The 22,188-nt window shown below is 60.8% G+C and overlaps 1 protein-coding gene across 7 annotated transcripts in view; it reads left to right on the top strand.

Moving 5' to 3' along the window:
- RAPGEF1 (Rap guanine nucleotide exchange factor 1) overlaps positions 1 to 21,479 on the top strand; it is a 136,371-nt gene extending 114,892 nt beyond the window's left edge. For 4 of the 7 annotated variants that reach the window (XM_018056024.1, XM_018056025.1, XM_018056027.1 and 1 more), the window contains 14 exons: positions 1,510 to 1,590; positions 3,180 to 3,268; positions 6,953 to 7,061; positions 8,612 to 8,687; positions 11,451 to 11,535; positions 13,473 to 13,565; positions 14,398 to 14,583; positions 15,140 to 15,224; positions 15,358 to 15,452; positions 16,676 to 16,754; positions 16,834 to 16,935; positions 17,798 to 17,895; positions 18,913 to 19,041; positions 19,180 to 21,479. In XM_018056024.1, the coding sequence (XP_017911513.1) occupies positions 1,510 to 1,590; positions 3,180 to 3,268; positions 6,953 to 7,061; positions 8,612 to 8,687; positions 11,451 to 11,535; positions 13,473 to 13,565; positions 14,398 to 14,583; positions 15,140 to 15,224; positions 15,358 to 15,452; positions 16,676 to 16,754; positions 16,834 to 16,935; positions 17,798 to 17,895; positions 18,913 to 19,041; positions 19,180 to 19,330 (1,458 nt within the window). In that variant the 3' untranslated portion in view covers positions 19,331 to 21,479. The remainder of the gene's footprint in view (positions 1 to 1,509; positions 1,591 to 3,179; positions 3,269 to 6,952; positions 7,062 to 8,611; positions 8,688 to 11,450; positions 11,536 to 13,472; positions 13,566 to 14,397; positions 14,584 to 15,139; positions 15,225 to 15,357; positions 15,453 to 16,675; positions 16,755 to 16,833; positions 16,936 to 17,797; positions 17,896 to 18,912; positions 19,042 to 19,179) is intronic. The other 3 variants (XM_018056030.1, XM_018056026.1, XM_018056029.1) reach the window with 1 other exon arrangement.

Genomic DNA, 22,188 nt, shown 5'->3' with positions numbered 1-22,188 from the left:
ATCTGATTTTCCACAGATGGGTCAGTGGCTACTTAGAGACGATCTGTTGTCCTAATTGTGAGGTGTAAATCCTGCTGGTCTTCCGTGCGGTTGTGGGGATTCTAGAGAAGGGCACAGAGGCCTCTGACGGCCCAGGGGCAATTGCGTGTAGGGTTGTGTGGCACTGGGGGTGGGGGCCTGCTTGCCGTGCGGCCCGGCGGCCCGCAGTGCCTCCTCTGGGCTCAGGGCAAGGCTGCTGTGCCTGGGGATAGGGGGACGGGGCAGGACAAGTGCAGGCTCCTGCAGCCGGCCCTCCAGCGTGGGGATGTTCTCCTTCCCTCCGTGACTGCCCCCCGTCCTCCATGATTGCCCCCGCCCCCCGTGATTGCCTCCCATCCTCCGTGACTACCCCCCGTCCTCTGTGACTGCTCCCCCTCCCCTGTCCCCCACCCTTTGTGATTGCCCCCATCCCCCACCCTCCGTGATTGCCCCCGCCCTCCCTGATTGCCCCCATCTCCTATCCCCCACCCTCCATGGTTGCCTCCCATCCCCCACCCTCCGTGATTGCCCCCGCCCTCTGTGATTGCCCCCCCACCCTCCGTGATTGCCCCCTGTCCTCCGTGACTGCCCCCCATGCCCCACCCTCTGTGATTGCCGCCATCCCCCACCCTCCGTGATTGCCCCCGCCCTCCGTGATTGCCCCCCCACCCTCCATGATTGCCCCCCCACCCTCCGTGATTGCCCCCATCTCCTATCCCCCACCCTCCGTGATTGCCCCCACCCTCCATGATTGCCTCCCATCCCCCACCCTCCATGATTGCCCCCCACCCTCCGTGATTGCCCCCTGTCCTCCGTGACTGCCCCCATGCCCCACCCTCTGTGACTGCCCCCATCCCACGTCCTTCTGCCCTCCGTGACTGCCCCTCGCCCCCGTCCCCCATGCCCCGCTCTCTGTAATTGCCCCCATCCCTTTTCCCCCACCCTCCATGATTGCTTCCTGTCCCCATCCCTCGTCCTCCATGACTGCCCCCGTCCTCTGTGATTGCCCCCATCCCCTATCCCCCACCCTCCATGATTGCCTCCCGTTCCCCATTCCCCGCCCTCCGTGATTGCCCCCGCCCTCCATGACTGCACCCCCATCCCCTGTGATTGCCCCCCATCCCCTATTCCCCACCCTCCGTGATTGCCCCCTGTCCCCCATGACTGCCCCCCGTCCCACATCCTCCTGCCCTCTGTGACTGCCCCCTGTGCCATGCTGCAGCCCCTGCTGTCCCTGCTAGAGGAGTATGCCTCTTCCAGGGCACTTTGAGGGCCAGAGTGCCCGTGACGTCTTTGGAGAAGCTCCAGCGGGAAACCTGGGTCCCCTCTGACAGAGACAGGCAGTGGCAAAAACAGCTTTGTCCCCTGACCCTGGGAAGGTCCCCAGGGAATGGAGGGCACTGTCTTCCCCTCCTTGAGAAAGAGCATCCCAGTCAGGGCCAGCCTGGCGGGGCCATCACAGGTGGGTATCTCTCATCCTGTCTCCCCCAGAGCGAGCACACCTGTGAGGGGGACTACGTCAGTCTGTATTGCTCTGGCCAGAGCAGCGAGGAGCTGGCCCGCCCTCGAGGAGTAAGTAACCTCGGGCTGCCTCGTGCATGCGGCCAGGCCTGTGGCTCGGCCCTGCTCCCATCGGCCTGAGCCTCCTGCTCGAGAGCTGCCTGGCCCGGGGCCGACCTGGCTCTGCAAGGAGAGGACGGTGCTTCCAGCGGAGCCTTCTTTGCTTTCGCTTCCGCGTGTGGGTCCCCTGCAGCCTGGCCAGCGGGCCTGCTGGGAATCACAGAGAAGCCGGCTCGGCCCTGGCTGGCTACTCTCAGGGATTTCTTCCTGCCCCATCTTCTGGTGTTGAGGCCTGTCTCCTGTCCGTCCTCTGAGGTGGGGAATTCTCTCTCCTGTACCCAGCTCTCCAAACCAACACCCCTCCCCCAGCAAGCTCCACGTCTGCACCCCTGCTCCCAGGGCAGCTGGTGAGACCCCCAGGCCTCGCACCGTCATGGCCGCCCTGGTCTTCTGCTGCCCCAGCGCCAGGTAGTTGAGGGGCTGTGATCCTGCTGAGCAGTCAGCTGTCCAGGTTTTGCTGCAGCAAAACCTGAGCAAGTGCAGAACCTTCCAGAGTAGCTCTCCCCACTCTGAGCCAGTCCCAGTCCCTAAAGGGGTACCCTGAGGGTACTCCGTCCTCCTCTGGGGTCAGCTCAAAGGGCCCAGTCGTTGAAAGCATGGTCACTCTCATTATGATGACACCGAAGCACCTCAGATATCCACACAAGCAGGCCCCAGTTCAGGTGTTAGCAAGCTATAGAATGAGGTAGAGTTCCCACTCTGGTGGAATCCAGCCTGGTCCTCGGGAGCTGTTTTTCCCCGGGTGTCCCTTGCATCTTCCAGGTCAGCCTCTGTACACGGAGCCCGTCCCAGGCTGACCTTCCAGGGCTCCCCTCCCCCTGTGACCCTCCATGAGGACGTTTCTGCATCTTTGTGTCCTGCCCCCCGGGTCCCCCCTTCTCTGTTGCGGCCTGGGCGGCAGACCAGGGGTGCCAGGGCCATGTGGTCACTGAGGGGGTGGGCCAGGTTCCCAGGAAGAAGCCAGGGCGCTGGAGGAGGGAAGGGGCTGTCTTGTGCGCCTGAGCCCGTGACAGGGTCAGGCGAGCACTGTGGTGCTGAGGGCGTCTGTGACTAGGAGGTCAGCAGAGGTGTGCTGCACACCCCGGGGCACAGCGGGTAGGGCTGCAGCTTTCAGCACTGGGGTCGGGGGCAGGCTCCAACCCTCCCCACAGCCTCTGTTTCTCCGTGTGCCCGGGCACGGGGATGCCCGCCAGCAGGTAGTGTGTTGGTCAGGGCCACAGGGGAAGGGCATGCACTGGCTGAGCTTGGCTGCGTGGTAGGTAGCCCCCAGGGCAGCCCTTTCTGCCGGGAGGTGATGGGATGGCTCTGTCTAGGCCGGCAGCTGACGGAGGCTGTGAGCAGCAGAACCTTCACTCTCCCTGAAGGCCGGGTACTAGTCGGAAGAGGCCGTGCTTCCTGTGTGCCGGTCACGGTGGACGCGTTTATGTCTCAGGCTGCTCCCTGGGAACTCGCGCTCCGAAGCCGCATGCAGGCAGGTGCTCTGCGGAGAGTGGCCCAGTAGGGGCAGCTGTCATACACCCAGCTCTGCCTTCTCTTTCCAGGAGTCACCCGCAGCAAAGGATGGACACTCCAGAGATGCCACGTCGGCTGGCTGTGTGCCCGGGAAGGAGGGCAGGGACGGTGGAGACAGGTAGGAAAAGCCCCTCATGGGGCAGGCACCCTGAGAACAGCGTGTCAGCCGTCTGGTGACCACTGCCCCCACCCGCAAGGCCTGCGGGGCTTTGGGTTCACACCTGGGCTGTGCAAATGCTGTGCTTTTTACAAATAGAAAGTTTGTAAGCAGCCCTGCATCAAGCCAGTCTGTGGGCACCGTCTAACAGCATCTGCTCGCTTTGTGTTTGTATCACAGTTTGCTAATTCTCCCAGGTTTTCAAACTTTCTCACTATTACTGTATTCATTATGACAGTCTGTGATCTTTGAGGTTACTGTGGTAATTGCTTTGGGGCATCACAGACTGTGCCCGTGTAAGATGGCAGACTGAATCAATAAACACGGTGTGCGTTCGGACTGCTCCACACTCTGCAGGTAGCTGTCCCCTGCACCCGCCCCGATCTCCCTCCCTCTCAGGCCTCCCTGTTCCCAGACACACAGTAGCGAAGTGAGGCTGGTTAATAACCCCACATTGGCCCCTAAGTGTTCAAGTGAAAGGAAGAATCACTCCTGTGTCACTTTAAATCAAAAGCTAGAAATGATGGGGTTCAGCGAGGAAGGTGTTTTGAAAGCCAGGACAGGCCTAGAGCTAGGCCTCTTGCACCAACCAAATAGTTAGGCATGTTGTGAAGGCAAAGAAAGTCCTTAAAAGAAATTAAAAGGGCTGCTCCAGAGATCACACGAGTGGTAAGACAGAGAAACAGCCTTCCTGCTGGTATGGAGAATGTTTGGGTGGTCTGGATAGAAGAACAAACAAACCAGCCCCACACTCCCTTAAGCCTCATCCAGAGCAAGACCCTAATCTCTTCAATTCTGTGAAGGCTGAGTGAGGTGAGGAGGCTGCAGAAGAAAATTGTGAACCTGGCAGGAGGGGCTCACGAGGGGTCGGGAGAGAAGCCGCCTCATAGCATGTAAGTGCAGGTGAAGCAGGAAATGCTGATGTAGGAGCTGCAGCAAGTCATCGAGAAGACCCAGCTCAGGTCATTCGTGGAGGTGGCTGCAGGAGACAGCAGATGTCCAGTGCAGAGGAAAGAGCCTGCACTGGAAGAAGATGCCATCCAGGCCCTTCATAGCCAGAGAGGAGAAGTCAGTGCCTGGCTTCAAAACTTCAAAGGACAGACTGACTCTCTTGTTGGGGGCTAACACAGCTGGTGGCTTGAAGCTGAAGCCAGTGCTCATTCACCATCTGAAAATCCCAGGGCCCTTAAGAGTGGTGCTCACTCTGTTCTGCCTGCGCTCTGTACATGGAACAGCAAGGCCTGGGTGACAGAACATCTGTCCACAGCATGGTCTGTTGAATATTTTAAGCCCACTGTTGAGATCTGCTGCTCCGAAGAAAAGATGCCTTTCAAAGTAGTGCTGCCCGTGGAAAATGTACCCGGTCCCCCACGAGCTCTGATGGTGAGGTTTGATGTGTGATGAAATCAGCATTGTTTCTGTGCTTACTGACGTAACAGAATCCCACCCCTCAAAGGCCTTCATGCCAGCCCACAGACGGCCACTGCTTCTTGAGTATCTGCACACGTACTGTTCATCTTACAACTACCCGTAACAGTGTTTTCTTCTTCAAATCCTAAGCCAACCTCTCCTCCGCCTCTTACGAATTCAAGTGTAATGAAGGAGTATAAAAGATTCCTACCCACAAACTTTTTATTGTGAGTTTCTAGAGGTAGTGTGTCTGTTGTATGTCGTGTATATTCGAAACTGTTATGAACATGACCCTCAGTCCCTAAATATTTCAGCCTGCCTCAAAAGTGCCAACCTGATTACAGTATGACTATCACACCCAAGAAGAGTAATAATAAATTCCTTCTGATATACAAATGATAGAAAGTGAAGAGGAAGTAAAGATCCTCCTGATGAGAGTGAAAGAAGAGAGTGAAAAGCTGGCTTGAAACTCAACATTAAAAAACTAAGATCGTGGCATCTGGTCCCATCACTTCATGGCAAATAGACAGGAGAAAAGCAGAAGCAGCAGCAGATTTTATCTTCCCAGGCTCCAAAATCACTGCAGACAGTGACCGCAGCCATGAAATTAAAAATACACTTGCTCCTTGAAAGAAAAGCTGTGAGAAACCTAGACAGCATGTATCTCATAAGACCGATTTTTTGGAACCAGGTCAGTCAGGATTCATGTCTGCATTTGGCCGTATGTCTCTGTAATCTTTGGTGACATTCTCAGCGTTGGCCCGAGTCAAGCCTGACCAGGTGTGGAGATGCGTAGCAACTCTCCAACCTGCACGTAGAAAGGGTAATTGCAGGACCCGCCAACCAGCTCTGCCCCCTGTGACTTCATGCTGACGTCCCCTTCTCTGTGAGATGTTCCACACATTCAATTTTTCCTCCCTCTTTTGGCTAAGGTTTGGCTGGGGGTCCTGGGTACAGAGCTAAGCAATATGCATTGTTTTTGTCAAGCCTAAACATAAATAGTTAAAGATACGGTGAAAACAGCAAGAGACGGGAAAAAGTGGAAAGCTTTCCCCAGGGGCCCGTTGACGAGGGCTGCCCACCCAGCCTGCTCTGGCTGCTCCTGAGTCGTGCCCGTGGGGTCCGTCTATGTGACGTGGCGCTCAGGTCTCCCCGGGTGTTAAGGGGTGGTGAGTGTTCTACTCCAACACCCAGCGGCAGAGGTGTCTTGCCAAGCAACAGCAGCTCGGCAGCTCCACTGCCAAGTAGAGGGTGGGGTGGGATGCCATTTTTCAGAGTTCAGGCGGCCCTTGTATGAGAAGCAGAGGGATGAACATGTTGTCGGGCTGGAAACTTCCTGCGACGCTGTCCTCTTTCCGTGAAGGCCAGAGGACAGGCCTGAGCGTGGTTTTGCTTGGCCCCTCCAGGTGGTCAGATTTTATGTCTTAGATACTGAGTATTAAAAATGAGGCCTCTGACCATAAGGCCAGTCAGTGGCTCATGAGGTCCTTCATGAGAATGATGGGAATCCCGGAGAAAACGCTGGGGGAAAGCAAGATGCCTACAGACCCCGCGGCCGTCTGCCTGCTGCGTCCCCACCCACTCCCCATGTGCTTCCTCTGGGGGTTCTCCCCTCCCCAAACTCCTGCTCAGTGCTTCAGTCCCAGCTTGCTCATCCTGCCCACAGGCCGTCCTGGCCCTTGTCCCCACCAGCACTCCAAGGACAAGGGCCTGGTTCCCGCTCCTCTTCAGTCCCCCAGAGAAGTAGCCCCGGGCAAAGACCTGGAATGGCACTGAGATGGGTGCTGGCCCGTCTTCTGCCCTGCTGGCCCGTCCCCTGCCCCGCTGGCCCTGTGCCGTCCTCTCCTGGAGTACTGACTGTCCGTGCGGTGGGCCTTGATGCAGATGACTGAGACCGTGACTTCATCAAAGCTCTCAGTGGCACCTTCTTGATCTGTGTGCTTAATCCCCTCCACTTAACCAATGGAGCACCCAGAGAGCAGGGGCTGTCCTGAGGTCACACAGCTCATCAGGAGCAGTTAGAAACCCAGTCTACATCCCAGCGTCCAGCCGCCCCCGGCCTCCTGTGGGGGGGTGGAAGCGGGTCTGGCCTTCACGTGGAGCTGCAGTCCGGGGAAGGCTCGGTCAGGGAGCATCAGTGCCACCCACGCCCCACGCACGGCGTCACGTGGCCTTGGCCGCAGGCACGGGGAGCCCCAGGCCTGTTGGCACAACACAAACCACACCTCTTTCCAGGGCCCGGAAGTCACCAGACGCTCTAGAGGCTCAGTCGGAGGAGGAGGTGGATGAGCTGTCCCTCATCGACCACAATGAGATCATGGCGAGGCTGACCCTCAAGCAAGAGGTGGGTTCCTCACAGGCTGTACGTGCAGCGTCTTGGCCCAGAGAGAGGGTGAAGGGGTGTGGAGAAGGGAACCTGGAAGTGACCCACACAGAAAGGCGACAGCCAAGTGCTGACCCCCGGTGGCCCTCTTGTCCTGGGGGGCACCCTCTTGCACCCTCTGCAGGGCCCCCTCTGCACCCTCTTCTCCTGGCCCCATGCCTGGGCCACTGCAGGTGTTCCAGGACTCTGGGCACATGGGCGACTGCCTGGAGGAAGTGTGCGGTCCCCTGCTCCAACACTTGGAGAGTGAGCTTGGGCAAGTGGCCTGTCCTCCATAAGCCCCAGATGACAGGACTCTGGAGGCTGTGGTGAGAACGAAGCCCACGTGGGTGCTTGGCACGGAGCCCTGTGTGCTGGGCCTTCCTTAGTGCAGGATGTTTTCATGTTGTTAGTGACAGAACCGTCCACATTCTCTCTGTGGGGGAGGCGCACACCAATGAAGGGATTTCAGGCCTGGCCACACGGCTGCCTTCAGCCCGTGTCTTATCAGAAGAGCCTTGCTGGTGAACATGGCGCCCAAAGCCATCACCGCCCGAGGAGCTGAGCTGAGAGGGCCTTCCTCTCCCTGCTGCCCAGCAACCCTGGGGACTCGGGGGAGCGGCGCCCAGTGACGGCCTTGACCCCTCCCCAAGGAGGTAGCCATGTTCTACACACGTGTTCTACGTGACAGACATGGCCCAGTCATGGCCCGGAGGAACCAAAAGGCGGGGGCTGGCTCCTCTGTGGAGAGAATGATATGACTCTTGCCAGAAGTTTCTTCAGAAAAAGCAGGTCCTGGGCATCGCTGCCCTGCCTTAGCTAGATATCCAGGATGCTCCTGGGACTCTGGGCTCCAGGGTTAAAGCCTGCCCTAGAGAGGAAGCCGCGTCTCTGAGAGCGAGTGCTGGAGACACGCGGAGGCGCGCACCGGGCAGTCTCCTTCAGAATTACAGGGCGCAGCCTGGGCCTCCTGGGCCTGTGACAGCTCTTTCTTGGCTCCAGACCAGGTTTATGGGTGAACGCCTCCATTTGCTCTTAGGAAAACAAGACTTTTCCCTTAATAGACAGGCTGCGGTCAGTATAAGCCACACTGGCTATAACTCAGCATCTTTGTGACATATCTCACTCCTCTAAGGGCTCCCGGGAAGAACGTGTGTCCCTCCCCCAGAGAGCAGGTGTGGGTTCAGCAGCTTGCTGCAGCTCTGGAGGAAGCAGCCTGCCATCTGGACCCTCGTCCCGCACCCTCCGGTCCTGGCTGCCTCCCCATGGGCTCCCCTGCCCCCTCCTCCCCTCTCTGACCCATGGGCTGGAGACCTGTTGGGAGCCAGGTCCCCAACCCAGCAGTGTCCTCAGTGCCTGGTGCCGTCTGTGGAGCGTGCGGGTTGGATGAGCACCCCGGCCTCTGCAGCTAGGCTGGGCCGCTCCCGGAGCATGGGGGTGCCGCGAGGACCTGAGGGGTTTGTCAGCTCGTCCCTAAACCGACTCTCACGGCTGTACTCTGCCCCACACCCTCCTCTGCTGTGCTCCTGCAGGGCGACGACGGGCCAGACGTCCGTGGAGGGTCAGGCGACATCCTCCTCGTCCACGCCACGGAAACGGACAGGAAAGGTACGGCTGCCCCGTGCAGAGCTCGCCGATGGCGGGGGCGAGGGGTCCCGCTAAGCCACGGCTCTGCTCCCTCCCCTCCCCACTCCTCCAGCACTGAGCGGGTCGGAGCTGCGGTCCTGCAGTGAATGCCACTGGGGAACAGGTGACCCGCATGCAAAGCCAGCGCCTGTATGCCCCGACTCTTTCTCTGAGTGGGTGCTTTGTGTGCAGGTAGCGGGCCCCCGGCCTTGTCAGGGGGCGAGTTTCCAGGGCAGAGCTCAGCACCTGCAGGCACTGCACAGACAGGGCCTGAGCAACAACATGCCTGCCACGGCAGCGAAGCCATGCTGACGGACGGGGAGCGTTTTCTAATTTTCCTGATGTTTGGCCCTGACGGCCGCACTGGGCTGCATCTCTTTTCCTCTGGGAGCTTTGTGGGCAGACACTCTGTCCAGTCCCACTGCAGCGGTACCGGCACTGAGCGGGGCTCCCCGCCCTCAGCACAGAGACACCCCATTCCCGCCCTGGTCCTTTGGGAGGGCTGGAGAAGCAGGCCCTGTCTGTCTGCTGGCGAAGGCTCAGTCTTTCCAGTTTGGGGCGGGGGGGCGGCTGTGAGGCCAGCGCCCATGACCTTGGTCGGGCAGGAGGGGCCATGCACACAGGCCCACAGCTAGGCCCTCCTCCCCCCACATCCATTACCTTTTTATGTTTTTTAAATTGTCAGAAAGATGACGGAACAGCAGTGTTAAAGTAGGGAGTGGAGGAATTTAAAAACCTCGGTCTTGAAACCCTAACCCCCCAATTTCATGTCTGTACTCGACCTGGTCCTCGCGTCTTGACAGCAGGTTTCCCCAAGTATGTCGCCCAGATGGAAAATTTTAAATTAGGAAATCAGTACCAGAGTAATTGTTTGCACTGCTGAAAATTTGAAAAATAGAGAAAAAGAAGAAATGGCTCCCGCAGACTCTCTGCAGCCATGCTGTTGCCCTGTGGGTTTTTTCTGACCCGAGCACTGCACAGTCCTGGAGACCCTGGGTTTGAACCCTGGCAGGCAGCCGCTAGCCCCTGCCCGACCTCAGCTGACTCGGCTTCGTGAAGCAGTTAGGCGCCCTGTGGGTGTGAAGGTTGCATGAGCTGAGATGAAACACGCCTGGCACATAGGAAGTGCTTGGGGGAGGTCTCTGCATCCCCGGGACAGCCCCTGCAGTGCCCCCTCCCCCACGCCTGCTGCACCGGCCAGAGCTCCACCCCAGCTTGCAGAGAGAGGCTGGACAGGGGCCAGCTTCAGACCTCGGCTTTTAGCAGGAAGCTGCTGACCTGCCAGGTGCCGGGGGCTGCGGCCCAGGCCAGAGGGAGCCCAGCGGGCAGGGCGGCTCGAGACCTTCCAGCCGGTGCTGACTCTGCCTGGGGAGGCGGCCCTGCTGCCCCCGGGGACTTCGTGCGCTCTTCTCCTTGGAGGGGTTTTGAGGTTCCAGGCATTTGTCCCTGGTGTGGACACTGAGTTAACGGCCCTGGGCCGTGGCAAACTCCTCAGGCAGGGGCCAGCTGGAGGTCCCGGGCTCGGCGCAGCCGCAGACCCCTGCTTTCAGAAGGAGTTCTTGGCTGGTGCTCGGCCCACCTCTGCTTCCTCATCCCTCTCTGAACAGAAGCCCAGTCTTAACAGGAGTCGGGTAGTGTCGGCGGGGGGGGGGGGGGGGGGTTGTGCTTGGAGCCCAGGAGGGAGCCCAAGCCCAGTGCCACTGACCCCACTGTGGCCCCCGCCCTGAGCCCCGCTCAGGTCACTACTCCACCGGCCGGGCCTCCCTAGCATGCCCCAGACATGGATGCAGGGGGGGCTTCTCCCCTCGTCCTGGGGGTGATCAGGGAGGGCAGGGGACAGGAGCCAAGGCTTGACCAGGTGGGGCTGCTCAGCTGGAGAAGGGGTCCTCGGGGCCTCCCCCCAGCGAGTTGGGGGAGGGATGAGAGAAGACAGCAGACAGTGGTCTGTGTCCAGCAAGTGCACACTCAGCCTCACAGGGAGGACCACCGATCAGCCTCCTGGGGAGGACCGCAGGTGAGCCTCACAGGGAAGGCCATAGCTTCATGGGGAGGATTACAGGTCAGCCTCACGGGGAGGGCCATAGCCTCATGGGGAGGACCACAGACTTGGGAGCCAAATCCGGACTCAAACCTTAGCTCCAACACAGGCTAACCTGAAGTTCACCAGCTTGATCAGGTCCTTTGTCTCCAGGAGGGACCTTCATTTAAAACTCCCCGATTTTTTCCTCAGTTTCAGAGACTGCCTAGTTAGGGTGTGTCACAGCTGTGAATAAAGGGGCTGTTGTGAATCTGGAAAGTCTGGGAATCCCCGATGAGAACCAGCCCCTCTAAACTTTAGGGAAGGAGAGGTGTTGGGTGGGAGCAGCCAGCCCGAGTCCCACCTGGCCGCCGGGCCAAGCTCCTCCTAGTGGGCCCCTCCCTCCCCTGGCACTAGAGCCTGCACCTGGGAGTGTCCAGCGGGGTGCCAGGCAAAGCCCCAGGCCTTTGCCTCAGCCTCACTGTGGGGAGACTCCTGGGCCCTGCCACCCTTCAGCGTTACCTGTCACTGAGCTCCAGAACCCTGCTGATGGGTCTGAATTGTGTTCTCTACCCGTGATGGTTAAGACTCGAATCATCAAGTCTTTGGGCAAACGAGAGGCCCTCGGCGTCCGGTCAGAGGGGAGCACGTCCTGTAGCAGGCGTGCTGCCGGTCGGCGCCCACACCAGCAGCAGGCCGGCTGACCCGCTCCTCGTTCCTCCCTCCAGATCTGGTGTTGTACTGCGAGGCCTTCCTGACCACCTACAGGACCTTCATCACGCCCGAGGAGCTCATCAAGAAGCTGCAGTACAGATATCCTCGCGCGCCCACCTCCTTCACAGAGCCCTTCACAGGGGGCGCAGTGCCCAGCCCAGCTCTGCATGTCCCGGCTTGGGGCCTCAGGCCAGGCTCCTTTGAGCCTCATTCTGTCTTGAGAGGGCCAAGTGACGTTACGTGATGTGCTTGGAACAGAGGGTGCTGCCTGGTGGCCATTGTGATCACTGGGTGATTCTGAGCCAAAAGGACCTGATAGACCCTGAGGGGTTTCCCAGGTGGTGCTAGCAGTAAAGAACCCACCTGCCAATGCAGGAAACACGGGTTCTACCCCTGGGTCCGGAAGATCCCCTGGAGAAGGGAATGGCAACCCACTCCAGTGTTCTGGCCTGGAGAATCCCATGGACAGAGGAGCCTGGAGGGCTGCAGTCCGTGGGGTCACACAGTTGGACATGACTGAGCACGATGCACCCTGAGGGAGGGAGTGTGTGGGCCCCAGGGGATCCAGGTCACTGAGCCCCGGGCGTGACAGGTACAACGTGCACGGGACGCGAGAGCATTAGGACTCCAGGGAACAACCCCGGGGCAGGTCCAGTCTCTCCACAAGGGCATTAGGACTCCAGGGAACAACCCCGGGGCAGGTCCAGTTTCTCCACCTGCCAGCAGGCCCAGCAGGGGACAGAAGCTCGGTGTCCATGCCGCAGCCAGTGCCCACCCCGCGGGCTCGCCCTTTCAGAGATGACGCCCCCGGCAGTGGCCAAGGAAGACCCGAGGCCACCAGGGACCTGCTCGGTTATCTCTTTCTCGGATCCAGCCTTGCCCCTCCTGCTGAGGCTGACCTGCAGCTCCTATCCCAGGAGTGGGTCCCCTCCTGGCCTCGTCCTGCATCACAGCCCGTGGCTGCCACCTGCTGGACAGCCCAGCCCTGGGCGGGCAGGCCTGAGTCCTTTCAGCTCTCCCCGCCCTCCCGTGCCCAGGCGTCCCCCACCCAGCCTCCGTCTCCTCTGTGACCCACCTCGGGGCCCCGGGCCCTCAGAACTGGACGGCCCATGCACAGACTTCCTGCCCTCCAGCCTCACACCTGCAGTGGCCGCAGTCCTGGCTCAGTGATGAGAGTGACTCACACCTGCTGAGACCCCCCTGGTGTCAGCTGTTGTGCAGAGCGCTGCATGGGTGACCTCACTCGGCTCTGATAGTGTTTTATGTACTTATTGTCACTGTAAGGCAGTGCCCTGATACTATTTCACACTGTGTCTAATTAGGGAAAGCGAGGTTCAGAGAGGGTCATGGGACCCGTATGGCAGTGTGGAGGGAATGCACCCATGCCCAGGCCTCCCAGACCCGGCTTCTCAGCATATACCCTGCATGGCCACTTCAGGCGTCTCAGTGGACAAGTCACAGCACCAAGACCCTGGGCGCAGCTGGCTGGTGAGCCCTGGCATAGCAGGCACCGGCACGGCCCCTGGTCTGTGACTCCCTCCCGAGCGCATTTCCAGAGAGCAGGTGGGAGGGAGCCGAGAAGGGCCCGGAGACAGTGAACCCAGGAAGGCAGCGAGAAGCCTTGACGCCCCAGGGCAATGGGTCTCCGGAGCTGGGGAAAGGCCTGGGGATGGATGACAGAGTGACCTGCCCCGCCGGGCTGTGCACCTCCCCCAGGGAACTGCTTTCCTCTGCCTGAGCCCAGGAGGCGCCACATGTCAGTGCGTCACAGGGACCTTGGGTCCACCCCGGCAGAGAGGCAGGCCTGGACATGCAGGGGACAGCTCTGCAGGCAGGAGAGGCTGGTGGTCAAGAGCAGTCCTCAGGGTCAAATAGGTGTGGGCTGACCCCCGTCGCAGGCCTGCCGCCCCGCACAGGCCTCTGCCCTCCCCATGTTCCCAGGGTTCGCTCAGGAAGGGGTCCGGAGTAGGGCGGCCCTCCCCTCACGTCCCCACCCCTGCCCGCGAGGACGGCTGTTTCTTTAACTCAGGCTCCAAGTACGAGAAGTTCTCTCCATTTGCCGACACATTCAAGAAGCGTGTGAGCAAGAACACATTCTTCGTGCTGGTGCGGGTGGTAGACGAGCTCTGGTGAGTCTTGTTTGCGGGAGGGCAGGCCGCCGGTGTCGGGGTCTTCCCCAGAGACCTGAGCCTCCCATCACATTTTTGCCCGCGTCTCCTGGATCACCTGCCCACCGCCCTGCCTGGGGTCCTGGATGGCTCGCTCCTGCCAGCTTCAGCACGAGCCCCGGGAGGATGACCTGGCCCCTCAGACCTAGTCGGCTCTGACTTCCTCGTGGGGGCAGTGCCCTCGGCCACCAGCGTTGGGGGGGACCTTCTCCCGCCCTCCGCATCTGTCCCTGCTCCACTGAGTGGCGCTTGGCCATTTCCCTTCGTTTAACAATCACAGAGCACAAGGTTCCTTTCCTGGGTCCAGAGAGCACCCCCAGCCCTGCCCTCAGGAAGGTGACCTTCTGCTGGGGAGTCCCCTCAGTGACCGCGGGGTGGGGGTGGGACACACTGTGTGAGGAGGAAGCACAGGGAGGTCCTGGATCGGGGGGGTCCGGTCTGCAGAGCCCAGACGGCTTCCTGACCTATCATCCCCATGGGGCCCGGAGCTCCTCTGGGGCAGCGTTTGTCTCCAAGCCCAGGCCCAGCATGGCCCCTCATGCTTGTGCAGTGCCTCTGAGCATCCCCCGAGAGGACGGCAGTTACCTGCCACCACGGGGGCTCTGCCGGCAGGGTGCAGGGTACAGGCAGCCACCCCGAGACCCTCTGTTGCTCCCTTCCCACCAGCAGTTACCCAGCTCTGCTGCGGGGTGTCCCGTGGCCCTCGGGGTCTTGGGGGCTTCAGGACTGGTGCTGGCAGCCCTCTCCTTACATTTGCCTCTTGCGCCGCCCCGCATGGCCCTTGGGGCTCTAGCCTGGTGGAGCTGACGGAAGAGATCCTGAAGCTGCTGATGGAGCTGGTCTTCCGCCTGGTGCGCAGCGGGGAGCTCAGCCTGGCGCGTGTGCTCCGCAAGAACATTCTGGACAAGGTCGACCAGAAGAAGCTGCTCCGGTGCACCAACTCTGACCAGCCCCTGGCGGCCCGGGGCGTGGCAGCCAGGTGAGCCCCCACGGTGTGCCCAGCTGCTCTGGGCGCCCCCAGCGGAGAGGTGCTAGCAGCCACCACTCCCGTTTCACTCAGCGCACCCCTTTCCCAGCCCCATGGCCTACGTGCAGTTCTGACCGGGCCTGTGACAGGGTGCCTCAGGGCCAGCCACGGGGGTCCCCCAGGCTGGGTGTCTCTTCCAGGGTGGTGATGTGTGGGCCATCCCATTTTAACAGGAAGTGGGGTGGTAGGGCATTTGTGGGTTTCCCAGGATAGGGGGCAGGAGTGCCTTTCAGGCTGTGGGCAGCACCGAGTTCTTTCTGGTGCTAATACAGCAACTGTTACCAGTAATTCTCAAAAGCCCCTGTGCCACCGTGACCACTCTGAGAATCTGTACAGGTTCCAGCCTGCCACCTGCCCCTCCCCCGCGCCGTGGGGGTCTGCTGGTGCGTCACCTCCTCGGCGGCATCTCGGTCTCTGTGTGGCTGTGGAACAGGTCGAGTTCCTGAGGCCTGCAGGGAGGCCCCCACCATGCCGTCCAGACCGCTCATCTAGTGCCTCTATCTTCCAGGCCCGGGACCTTGCACGACTTCCACAGCCATGAAATAGCCGAGCAGCTGACTCTGCTAGACGCCGAGCTCTTTTATAAAATAGAGGTACAGCCGTTCCGAGGGGTGGGGGGCGTCCCTGGCCCGGGTGAGCGCCGCTGCTCATCCCCAAGTGAAACGAGCCGCCGCTCTCAGCAGAGCCAGAGGGCCCGGGTTCTAGCTGGTCCCTCTGCTTTTTCAGATTCCTGAGGTTTTGCTTTGGGCCAAAGAGCAGAACGAGGAGAAGAGCCCGAACCTGACCCAGTTCACGGAGCACTTCAACAACATGTCCTACTGGTGAGACGAGCCTCGGCGCGGACCCTCCTGCCGGGCCCGTGGTGCCTTTGCAGAGCGCCTGTGGCTAGGGGGAAAGGGCTGCCCTTTCATCCCTCCCCACTCCTTCTGGAGACCTGTGAGCGTTCACTGTGACCCAGAGGCAGGGCAGGACAGAGCGTGTTCTGCACATCGAGAAGGGCCCCCTGGGGACCAGTTGAGGACTCGGCCAGGACTGATTAGTAATGTCTGCCATCCATGGCGGCAGGGGATTGTCTTGGCTTTGCCATCCTGCACTGCTCACGGCCCTGTGGCCCCAGGGCTGATCGGCACACTGACTGCCTGAAGAACAGTGAAGGAGTGGCTGTGTTAATACTTTATTCAGCCTTAACTTCTTAGAGCAGGGTGAAACACCACAGAGCGTTTACGATGTAATGCAGCAGAGCCACTGGACCCACAGTGGGACTCGGGGTGCCCACAGCCTCTCGGCCCCGACAGAGGATGGTCAGGGCATGGTGGCCAGGCAGGCTCGTCCCGACCCACACACAGCCCATCGCCAGCACCAGGGAGCGTCTGGGACTTTTCAAGCGCTCTGAAGACAGCATGCTGGGGAAAGTGGGGCCTCTCCCCCTCGGCCTGCTCCCCTCCGTTCCCCTAGAAGCCTCTCGCTCCTCAGCACGCACTTGGTATAGCTGCCTCGCAGAGACCCAGGCGGTTTCTGGTCCACAGAGCCCTGAGTGCCGCCACCAGCTGCCCCTCTCTGGGCACTGGGGGCTCCAGACACACCCCAGGTCCTACCTAGGAGTCTGCCACGCTCCTCAAGGCAGACTCAGTGCCGGTGCCCCGACGGGTCAGACGAGGGGGGCACATCCTCTGGGTGGCACGGGTCGAGGCCACCGTGAGGTCCTCCTGCAGGCCTGGCCTTAGGCTGCAGCTGAGGTTCTGAGAGGTGGCCTCCCTCGTGGCCTGCACGGTGACCCCTTAACCGCCCCCCCCCCCAAGCTGATCCTGAGGCCGGTCACAGGGTGTTTCCAGCTGCCCTGGTGCTCGGGGTCAGGCTCACCAGGAACGCCCACATCCGTGGGGTCAGAGGTCCCCATCCTGGAGTTCAGCACTGGCCCCCTGGTTGGCAGAGGCTCGTGGCCAGTGGGTGCAGGCACCCACCTCCCATGCCCAACTCTGAGGACCAGCCAGGGGCCCGGAGGGAGACCAGTCACTCAGTGTCCTTCTCCCCTCGGTCTGCGCAGGGTCCGATCGATAATCATGTTGCAAGAAAAGGCCCAAGACAGGGAACGGCTGCTCTTGAAGTTCATCAAGATCATGAAGGTAACTTGGGGCCTCATCCAAAGAGGCGACCTCCCGCCCATCCCCGCCCTCCCTCACAGCCGCCTCCCCCTCCCTGCAGCACTTACGGAAGCTGAACAACTTCAACTCCTACCTGGCCATCCTCTCGGCACTGGACTCGGCCCCCATCCGCAGGCTGGAGTGGCAGAAGCAGACCTCAGAGGTGGGTGGGTGCTGCCTAGTCTCCACTCACTGGGCCCTGTGGGTGCGGGAGGCAGTGCCCGGGTCGCCCGCCCCACAGAGCCGTGCCCAGGCCCCGCTTCCCCAGGGGCTGCTGCGGGCGGGCGTGTGAGGCGCAGGGGCCCCGTGACCAGGCTAGACCTGCTGTCGGGTGGAGTGCTCCAGGGAGAAGGACGAGCTGCTGAGCAAACGTGACCGAGTGGCCCAGACCACCCTGGGATCCGGGAGGCCCCGAGGAGGTGCTGGTCACCCTGAGACCGGAGTAGGCGCGTCCTGGGAAGGGAGGGGAATTCCCATCAGAGGGGACAGAGGCCAGTGTGGCCACATTACAGGAGTCCTGGGGCACCCTCATCCTGGCATGAGAGCTGTTCCTGGGGAAGGGAGGCAAGGCCCACAGGGCTGGGTGTTGGCCGGGCTCCCTGGGAGTCGTCTCCCGACAATATAAAGGGACAGTTATGAAACAGTGGTGTCTGGAGAAGTGGGACATTCCCCCTAGCTGCTCCAGAAACACATAAGAGGGCCTGAGAAGGCAGGGAAGGCTTCCTGGAAGAGGTGACACGTCAAGGTGAGAGGCACATGACAGGTGAGGGGGCACAGCCTGCCCAGCGTGCAGAGCAGCGAGGTCACCGCCCTCCCCGGTGGGCTCTTCCTTGAGTGTAGAGCCCCCAGGGGGCTCGGGGGGTCGGGGGGAGCAGCACATCCCGGCCTACGGCGCTGAGCGCAGCCAAGCAGCAGCCCTGTGTCCATAGCAGGCCTGGCCTGCCTGCGGCCGGGCAGTGGGGCCTGGCTCTGGGTCAGCGCTCGGTGGTGTCGCCACGCTCACGGATGGCGCCTTCTCCCGCCAGGGCTTGGCTGAGTATTGCACGCTGATCGACAGCTCGTCGTCCTTCCGCGCCTACCGGGCTGCCCTCTCAGAGGTGGAGCCGCCCTGCATCCCATACCTGTGAGTACAGCCTCCCTCGGGGTCCCTTCGCTCGCTGCCCCACAGACAAACCTGCGGGGAAAGGTTTCCAACCTGGGCGCTGTGCTTGTACCTAACTTAAAACGTGCTCCTTGTTAGACGGTGGAGATGAGTGAGGGTCCAGTGGCAAGGGCTCGCTCCGCCCACCCGCCACGTCCCGCTGCTCCTCCACCCCGTCCCTGAGCATGTGCGGGTGCTCGTGTGGACAGGCGTGTGGCACCGTGCTCTGCTCAGCTGCCCCGGGCCTGGCTGCACCTCACAGCAGCCCGAGGTCCCTCCAGTCTCCCCAGGGACCCTGGGAGTACCTGGCTGAGGCAGCTCTGGACAGGTCCCCCTGTGGGCCGGGACGAGGGTAGGCGTTTTCACCAAAAAGAATCCATGGCACTTGTGCTTGGGAAACAGCAGGAAAAATCAGAGCTAAGTGGGTTTCTTGTGCACGTCAGATTCCTTAGTATGGTAGTGGACAGCGGGGACTTCCAGGAGAGGGACAGGAGACTCCGCAGTGACCTGAGGCCGAGTATCCAGGGGCACGTCCCTCAGGCCTGCACCCTCAGAAACGCAGCTCTTATAGCTCACAGCCCCCTCCTTGCCTCCGTCCCACCCCAGCTCTGTGGGCAGCTGCAGGCTGTGCCTTCCCCGCTGGGGAAACTGCCCCGCCCCTCGTCAGGTGGCTTCACGCCCTCTGTGTGAAAGCACGTGACCGTGCCCGATAACCCAGGGGATTGACACCCCCCCACCACCGAGTTTGGGGGTTCTGTTCTCCCGTCCCTGTTACTTGCACGTGGTGGACTGTGGCTCTGCTGGGCCAGCACAGGGGTTGCGGGGCTCCCTATGTAGCAGGCAGGCCTGAGCCCACCTTTCTGGAGCCACAGAGCCTGGGAGGCAGGAGTTCCTGCCAGAAGCAGCACAAGCACCCAGACACGCTCGTGGAGCGCCAGCCCATAGACCTGCTGCCTTCTGAGCCGCCCCAGGGTGCTCACCAGCTTGCCTGTCTCCCAGGGGGCTCATCCTGCAGGACCTCACCTTCGTCCACCTGGGGAACCCAGACTACATCGACGGGAAGGTGAACTTCTCCAAACGCTGGCAGCAGTTCAACATCCTGGACAGCATGCGGTGCTTCCAGCAGGCGTGAGTGTGGCCGCCCCGAGGGGCAGGGGGAGCCCCGAGCTCTGAGGGCCAGCGGGGGCACGCCTGCCCCGTGCATTCGCTGGGGCGGTGGGGGTCCCAGGGCTGTGTGGCCCTCATGGCCGCCCCCTCCTCCCCCAGGCACTATGACATCCGGAGAAACGACGACATCATCAACTTCTTCAATGACTTCAGTGACCACCTGGCCGAGGAGGCCCTATGGGAACTCTCTCTGAAAATCAAGCCCAGGAACATCGCGAGGAGGAAGACAGACAGAGAAGAGAAGACCTAGGGGCAGCTGCCGCGGGTGAGGAGAGCGCCCAGGAGGCGCAGGGCCGCTCCGAGGCTGGAGGGGCTCGGACCTGTGCGGCGGTGGTGGCCCGGGAGAGGCGCAGGGCCACTCCGAGGCTGGAGGGGCTCGGACCGGTGCGGCGGTGGCAGCCCGGGCGGGCCCCTGCCGTGCCAGGCAGGCGTCTGGAGCCCATGGCCGGCTCCATCCTGCACAGCAGCAGAACCCCCGCCACGGCGGAGCCACAGGCAGCTCTCACGGCCGAGCCGTGACCCAGCGGTGTGGGTTTGGTTGGGGTTCTCTTTTCGTACCATCTTCCGCTCTGCCTGTGTCCCCTCCCCAAGCCCAGGAGCTGCAGAGCACGCGGTCAGCAGGCTGAGGGACAGGGGCACTGTCTGAGTCTGCTGTTGTGACGCACGGGCAGGGGCCCGCGGGCTGGGGCTGCCCGCCCGGTGACTGTGGGTGACGGGACCTGCAGGTGAGCGGGGAGACCGGACAGCCTCCTCTCACTCCCCACGCGCTGCTTTTTCAGCAGAAGAGGGGGTGCTGCTCACCTGGCCTGGAAAGGTACGACAGGGGCCCCCTCAGCAGCCCGGAGCTGGGGCTCTGCTCACGGTACCAGCCCGCCCTCACCGGGCCTGAGCAGCAGCCATGTCAGTCCTGTTTCGCCCCTTCGTCTCCCCCTGCCCCGGGCACTGTGGAGCTGGGCAGGCAGGCTGTGACTCCACAAGGATCACTCCAGCTAAGTGGGGCGGTGCTGTTGGTGAGTCCCTTCAGAGAGGGGAGGGTGGGCCAGCGGCCCCGCCTTTGTCGATTGCCGTGTGCCTTAAACTCCAGCTCCTGCGGGCTCCCCTCCCGCCTTGTCCCCAGCCTGCTGGGGCCAGACGGGCTGCTCTTCAGCCCTTTCTGCCGGCTCTCCCATGGGAGGACAGGGTCCCGGCTGCAGAGACCCACCTGCCAGGCACAGCGTCTTCAGGGGCAGGTGCTCTTTTACCCTGCGCTTCCCCCTAAGCCACTCTCGCTGCTGAGGCTGACAATCCGAGGCAAGGTCAGTGGCTGCTCCACACAGAGGCGCCCACCGGACTCTGAGCCAGCCAGGCCTAGGTGTGCGGGCAGGCCACCCCCCTCCTGATTAGTTTCACATCACTGAGTGCCCACTGTTCCTGGGTTTGGGACTCGGGCAAACAGCAGGCTAGATCCAGGCTTAGCCCAGTTTCAACAGAACGAAAAGAGTGGAAGCAATCTCTGTTGACTATTTAAAGAAACAGCCCTGTCACTCTGAGTCCTTCGTGGGCTTCTGAACAGTTTTTACTGAGAAGCCATCTGTCCTGTACACAGAGGGGAGGAGTCTGAAATGTCAGCTACGACCCCTCAGCAGCGATCCTTGGGCTGAACGCGTCACTTTATTATTTAAGGAGTGTGTGTGTAGAGTCGCTGTTTATGAACAGTACTGTGTGTGGGGTTGGGTTTTGGTTTGTTCTCGCTTTTTTGAGTCCTCTCATTTCAGCCTCCCTCCCACCTCCCTCCCGGCCTGGCCAGCTCTGCTGATGCTGCCGCGTGTGCGGAGCCGGGCCCCCGTGGCTCAGAGCCGAGGAACCGTGTGGACTGTGGTTCCCATAGCGGTGAGCTGGGGCGGGGGGAGCTTTGCCACCCCTCACTTCAGAGCAGATCGGGCACGCCGTGCAGGTGGGCCAGGTGGCCCCCCTGCGTGAGGGCAGCAGGTGCAGTGTGCGTTTTAACTTATTGGGCTCAGGGTTCCTTACCTCCACCTCCTGGAGACCCTTCCCTGGCTCTGGGCGCTGCCAGCCTGGCTGTGTGGTTTGTCTGGCTTAGGGGCCAAGTCAGGTGTACAAGCCAGCCTGTATCACAAAGACACCCTCGGGAGGATTCGGTTCCCTGCGGGTGTGAGTGGGTCAGGGTGAAGGCAGGCATGCACCAGGTCCGAATTAAACCCTGATTCTAAGCAGCGCTTCCCCCCACCGCCTCCCAGTGTTATTACATTGTAATATATCCCCGACTAGACTAACTGGCTGATCGTGGCATCTTCCTAAGGACATTTCAAACCTGTAACTTTTATATGAAAGGAAAATAAACACAGATGAAAGCCGCGGCCGCCTGTGTGTGCACCGCATGCCGCGTGTCAAAGCAACCATCTGAGCTGTCTCCTTTCTTTGATCACCCTGAGGGCAGGAGGGGTGAGGGGCCTTCTGTCCCCGTCGCTGTGGTCCCTTCTCACTGTTCACAGTTTCTCCACCTGGAAGTGGCAGCAAGGACAGCCCTACCTTACAAGGTCTGTGAGTGTTCAGCAAGTTACACCTGGAATGGTATCTGTTACTCCTTCGCCTGTATCACATAGCAAGCACTCTGCAGTCAGCTTTACCTCATAGAGCCTCTCAATGTGAAAATCATACAAGTAAAATACTACAACCCAGAGAAGCACTACAAAGAAGAGAGAGGTGCTTGACAGTAAAGAAATCGAGTTGAGTTGGAAATCCACTCACAAACATCAGGTCCAGACAGGCTTAACAGGTAATTTATACTGAACAGGTAGCTTCAATCTTAAGCAAATGCCCTTGAGAACAGAAGGGAAAACAACCTGGACACCAAATCCAGACGAGGGCTGGAAAGCTACAGGTGAAGTTACTGATGCAGAAGCGACCCAAACCAGCCGTATGTTCAAATCAGTACTCACTATTGGGCTCATCGCAAATGCAAGGACGGAGTGATCGGAAATTGGTTAATGTGCTTGACCCCTTATCCGGGCAGTCCCACCTGGGACACCTTTCCTTCCGGGGAAGTAAGACCAGGGATGCCGTCTCCACGTGTGCTTCCTCTACCATGGCATACCTGAAGATTCCCAG

Source organism: Capra hircus, chromosome 11, assembly GCF_001704415.2.
Source record: "Capra hircus breed San Clemente chromosome 11, ASM170441v1, whole genome shotgun sequence".
NCBI classification, from domain to species: Eukaryota; Metazoa; Chordata; class Mammalia; order Artiodactyla; family Bovidae; genus Capra; species Capra hircus.
The sequence above is the reverse complement of the archived record's forward strand: the minus strand, read 5'-3'. Positions and strand labels throughout refer to the sequence as shown.